Genomic DNA, 6000 nt, shown 5'->3' on the forward strand with positions numbered 1-6000 from the left:
TAATATATGTCTGTTTATTCTGTGGTATTGGTCTTCTCCAGGGCCACTTTTTATTCTCTGCATTTTCACAGTGAGCTATAAAAGTGAAAGTACCCAGACAAAGTTTATCTGGTTGATTGCCAAAGCTGTGTGTGTGTGTGTGTGTGTATGTGTGTGTGTAAACATTGGAAGAAGAAATCTGTTTGAATGCCATTGGTGTAATTCAGTTTTGCATTTATATTCAGTGTCAAAAACTTGGCAGGAAGTATTGCTGTTGGTGGTTCAATGTGTTTCTTTTCCTTGGGGAATCCACAGATGCCTGCTCCTTAACAATACGAAGGAATTCTAGGGGAATACTCTGGAATATTACTGTCTCTGCTCAATTTCATACCCCAGCTAGTTAGCTGACCAGAGAGACAGAAGTTCAAAGTATGAGGAAGAACTGGAAGTCAGCAGGTTGTAGGATCATAAAAAGCAATCATGGAAGGACTTTGGGTATCATAAAACTCAAGTGGGGAACATAGCCGGGAAAGCTTGTTTTCAGTGGTAGGGGATCCAAAGCGCAGACAAGCAGAATCTTTGTCCGTCAAGTAGCTAAGACTGCCTGAAGGGTTACTGTAAAACACTAATTTTTTAGGAGGAATAGGAGGACTTTGGAAATATGTTTTATTTACTTTATAGTCAGACCTCACATATATATTAAATAAGTAAGAAAGGACTCTACTGACTCTGATACTTTGCTGCATTATTGATACATGTTATCTAAGTCATTTTGATAGTTTTGCAATTAAAGCAGATGGTATACCATAATTGAACAATTGTTATTGTCTATTATGATCTTGCGGTTGAGAAAAATTCCAACGTAATAGAAATATGAATTGCATGTGGACCATACTTTATGACATCATTAATGCTGTTTCTAGGATAGCCGTATATCTGGTGGTTATGAAAATGTCCCAACTGATGATATCCACATGAAGCAAATTGATCTGGAGAATGTATGGCTTCATTTTATCCGGGAGTTTATTGCACCCGTTACACTGAAGGTCTTTGCAGGTTATTATACGAAGGTAGTTATCCTCCTATTCCCCCTGTCTACCTTCTACTAGTTTTTACACAAATGTGCTATTGTATTTTTATTGATAAGCAAATCCATTGGTGTACTTTGCGTTTCTAGGGGTTTGCTCTATTGAATTTTGTAGTAAAATACTCCCCTGAAAGACAGCGCTCTCTTCGCCCTCATCATGACGCTTCTACATTTACCATCAACATCGCACTCAATAACGTGGGAGAAGATTTTCAGGTAATTACGGCTTTGATTTTTTACACCTTGTAAAAGAAGTATGTCATTATGATTTTTAATTTTTTTAGATTTTTTTAGATTTGCCTTTTTTTTAAGATTCCAGTTAGATGGCATAATTTGAATTTTCCCACTGATTAAAAATTAAACATCATAAGCTGATACATTCATTGGTTCCATCTCTTTTAGGGAGGCGGATGCAAATTTCTAAGGTACAATTGCTCTATTGAATCACCCAGAAAAGGCTGGAGCTTCATGCATCCAGGGAGACTCACACATTTGCATGAAGGACTTCCTGTTAAAAATGGAACAAGATACATCGCAGTGTCATTTATAGACCCCTAAGTTATTTACTTTTCATTGAATTGAATTTTCTTTTGGAACGGACGAACATGTCTTTGAAGTTGTGCTTGAGAAGATGAGAGGAATATTTAAATAACTTCAACGGAACAACTTCACTTTGGGCCAAACATTTGAAAAACTTTTTGTAAAAAATTGATATTTCCTAATGTCTGCTCTGAGCCTTAAAACACAGATTGAAGAAGAAAAGAAAGAAAAAGTAAAAGCAAATATTTATTTCTATGCCTTATTTTCTCTGAGAATAATGACAGTTTTCTGAATTTGTGTTTCAATTGAGAAAATATTCAGCTATAAATGTACAAGTGACAAGAGACTAATAATATTTTATTATTAAAAAGGCATGGGAAGAATTTTATTTATTAACATGTAAACAAAATGAATATAAGTGAAAATTGGCAATTTTTGAAACATTGGAAAACTGGAGTTAGAACTAAATTTGTATGCAACTAATTGTGTAAGTACTTTTTTTATGACCTATATAGGTACCTTTTATAGTAGTTACTGAAGGAATACGAAGAACAGTAAATATTACACAATGTTTTTCCTCAAGAAACTTAATACAGAATACAGCTGAGGTTTAGAGCCAGTTGAAAACATGTTTGTTTAGATTGTTAGACAGATTTCGTTTTGTTCCATTTGTATTAGAAATCAAACCCTATGTTCCTTCAGATCAATTTGGATTATATTGAGTAGGTATGAGATTTAGGAAAGTTTTCAAGCCTTTCCGTTTTGTAAAGTATATCGAATATCAACTGAAGATCAGCAGGTGTCCTTGAGTCAAAACAGGCTTTTGATTTTAATTCTAGAAAATAATGAGGAAAAAGAAAATTTCATGAGATTAGTAGTAGCATTTTATGATTTTTAAAACACTTTGTTAAGTACTTGAATTTTATATCAGGAAAATAAAGTTGGTGAGCCTTTCTTCTTCTCTTTGCCCTTTGTCTCCCTCCTTATTCTTTTTTAGAGAAGGTTATTTACCTTTTTGTCTTTCCAGCATAGTCTCCATTTTATCCTTCCTACTTTTTTTACCTTTTCTTAATCTCATTTTTAAAAAATTCCCCAGCACAAAAAATTTGTGACTTGATTTTTCACCATTTCTCTGAGTGAGGTTTAAATATACTTATTATAGCTACTGTTTTTAATTTAAAGGTTAAACTTGAAATAAAGTTCTAAGTCATGGTGCCAAAATTCACTTTTCTAACACCATGTGTTAGAAAATTATGAAAAATAAAATAATTTAAAATAAGTTTCTGTTGGCCTCTTTATTACTGGTGATTTATCTTTAGAAGAGAATGTATGATGGAGTATCCTAAAGCAATATCTGGATGTAATAGGCTATGATTTTTTTCATTTTGATTGGTGTGTTTACTGATATTATAACTTAATGAAAACTCTACTTACTGAATTATGAATTGAATTGTATTATCCTCAATCTCATAATGACTAGGGATTGATCTAATTTATTTTACAAGTGAAGAAATAGAGACAAAACATTTATTCAATATATATCTATTCAGTGGTATTTTATTTATTGACTCTTCAGATCACATTTATTAGGGGGATTTTTTTTTTATTATGTTCAGTTAGCCAGCATATAGTACATCATTAGTTTTTGATGTAGTGTTCCATGATTCATTAGTTGCGTATAACACCCAGTGCTCATCAGAACACGTGCCCTCCTTAATACCCATCACCCAGCTACCCCATCCCCCCCAACCCCCCTCCCTTCTGTAACCCTCAGTTTGTTTTCTGGAGTCCAGAGCCTCTCATGGTTTGTCTCCCTCTCTGATTTCTTCCCATTCAGTTTCCTCTCCCTTCCCCTGTGGTCCTCCACGCTATTCCTTATGTTCTACATATGAGTGAAACCATATGATAATTGACTTTCTCTGCTTGACTTATTTCACTTAGCATAATCCCCTCTAGTTCCATCCATGTCGATGCAAATGGTGGGTATTCAACCTTTCTGATGGCTGAGTAATATTCCATTGTATGTATGTATTCAGTGGTGTTTTTCAAGTCCCTAACTATGGGCCATGCAGTGTTCTAGGCACTGAGGAGATAGTGATGATCAAGATTATAATTACTGGAAGATGGACTTAGGAAATAAGGAAGTTGGGTTCTACCTCTTTTCTCTTCTTTGGTGGCACTTAACACTCGAAGTAAATTCCTACAGCCCATCAACTTTGTTGAAGAGACATGTTATTATTTCTGAATTACATTACTATACTTCAGGGATGGTATTCTAAATATGTAACAACTTGTATGTCGTGGATACCAGCCAATCAGAGCAGACTCTGGTTATAAACTGTTAACAGAGTGCAAGCCAGCGTAATGTCCCTTGTGATACACTTCAGAAGAAAGACATCTGCTAGATCCTAGTTCTTTTCAGTTGTGGTTCACATGCGCGGCAACCTGTAGTAAGTATTTTAATCTCATTCTATGTTTTCAGAAACTGGATCAAGGCAGTCAGTAGCATTTTCTATCTTCCCTCTTGTCCCAAGTTTCATGAAATTATATGAAATGTACTTTTATGTACTCTTTAAAAAGAACAATTCATAATTAGTGAGGAAAAGTGTGAAAAATTCCCGTAAGTAGATCAGCAAATTGGAAAGATGGAAAATAGGTAGGATTGGATGCATGGAGAACACTCAGCTCTGGCAATCACCAATCTGTTCTTCTGTTTCTGTGAGTTCATTTTTTTAGATTGCACATGTAAGTGATATGCAGTGTTTGTCTTTCTCTGTCTGACTTATTTCACTTAGCATAATGCCCTCAAGGCTTGTCCATGCTGTCACAAATGGTAGTATTTCCTTCCTTTTTAAGATTGAATAATATTCCCTTGTATATATACCACATTTTCTTTATCCATTCATCCACCTGTGAACACTTAGGTTGTTTCCATGTCTTGGCTATTATAAATCATGCTGCTACAGTGAACACGAGGATGCAGATTGCTTTTTGAGATAATGATTTTCTTTCAGATACACTCCCAGAAATGGAATTGCTAGATCATATCATTGCTATTTTTAGTGCTTTATGGAAGTGAAATATTTTACTGTGAATATATATTTGTGTATTGTTTAATATAAAGAACAAACAGTAGAAAGAAAAGGGGGGAATTCCCATAACTAATTTAATTTGAATAAATGGAAGTATACTGAGGTCAATAGTAACTATTTGTGTTTATGGATACATGTTTGTGTGTGTGTGTGTATACATGTATTCCCTGAGAGTTTTCTTTTTTTAAAGATTTTATTTATTTATTCGAGAGAGAGAGAATGAGAGATAGAGAGCATGAGAGGGGGGAGGGTCAGAGGGAGAAGCAGACTCCCCGCTGAGCAGGGAGCCCGATGTGGGACTCGATCCCGGGACTCCAGGATCATGACCTGAGCCGAAGGCAGTCGCTCAACCAACTGAGCCACCCAGGCGCCCTTCCCTGAGAGTTTTAAGTGCTCGTATTGGTGGCTTTTTTCCTAATTCTGAATGTGCATAGGAATTAATGTGAATATTTTTTCTTAATACAGATACTTTACTATAGCACATACTCTCCCCAACATAACATAATAATTTAAAAAAAAGGAAAAAAATACAGATACTTTAGTAGTAGCTCAATATATTAATTTTCTTGATTCTGGTTCATTTTTGAAAAACACTAATAATTTACTTACGTTGGTAACTAACCGAAGAGATCAAATACCCCTTCACAGAATTAAAATAAGGAAAACTATTACCATACGGATTGAGTCCCTTCTGTCCATCCTAATGACAGAATCTCTTTATATATTCCTTCACTCCTTTTCTTGCCTGTCATCTGCACTTATTAATTTCTCTGCTTGCTAAGCCCTACAGTCCATCTTGTATGACATTTTGGGGGCCTGTCATTCATTTGGAATATGGAGTGGTCTATTCAACAGATCTCTTCAAGTTGCAGGAAAAGCCAAATACAATTTTTAGTCACAGTTGAGAGTCAGTCTCAGCAAATAGCCCTCTTTGACTAGATGTTGACTATTTTGGAAAATTAAAGTCCGTAAGACTTCATGAAAGCAGGCTTTGTCAAACAGCGCTGTTTATCTTGGTCTTTCAGAATAGCAAGCTACAGACTTCTTTTAGAATAACTCTTATTAAGAAAAAGCCCCTGGGGTGAAAAAAGGGGAAAATGTATAAAACTCTTTAATGATAGCAATGAATTTTGGATGAAATTTGAAGAGAAATACAAATAAGTAATGAAAAGAGTAGAAAACTACATTTAAACATGTTTTAAAATGTGAAGTACAATACAGCTTAATTATTCTAATAAAAGGAACTAGAAAAATTGGAAAGATGAGTATACATGCTAGGGATGTGTGGACTTTATAAATCTA

At 34.8% G+C, this 6000-nt stretch overlaps 1 protein-coding gene across 2 annotated transcripts in view; it reads left to right on the forward strand.

Annotated features, from left to right (window-relative positions):
• The window catches only part of PLOD2 (procollagen-lysine,2-oxoglutarate 5-dioxygenase 2), a 95808-nt gene extending 92922 nt beyond the window's left edge, over positions 1 to 2886 (forward strand). For both annotated transcript variants that reach the window (XM_025870280.2, XM_025870288.2), the window contains 3 exons: positions 903 to 1049; positions 1157 to 1282; positions 1469 to 2886. In XM_025870280.2, the coding sequence (XP_025726065.1) occupies positions 903 to 1049; positions 1157 to 1282; positions 1469 to 1624 (429 nt within the window). In that variant the 3' untranslated portion in view covers positions 1625 to 2886. The remainder of the gene's footprint in view (positions 1 to 902; positions 1050 to 1156; positions 1283 to 1468) is intronic.
• Positions 2887 to 6000: the final 3114 nt, after the last annotated feature.

This window comes from Callorhinus ursinus, unplaced genomic scaffold, assembly GCF_003265705.2.
Source record: "Callorhinus ursinus isolate GAN/ISIS: 27379988/994484 unplaced genomic scaffold, GSC_fseal_2.0 scaffold1, whole genome shotgun sequence".
NCBI classification, from domain to species: domain Eukaryota; kingdom Metazoa; phylum Chordata; class Mammalia; order Carnivora; family Otariidae; genus Callorhinus; species Callorhinus ursinus.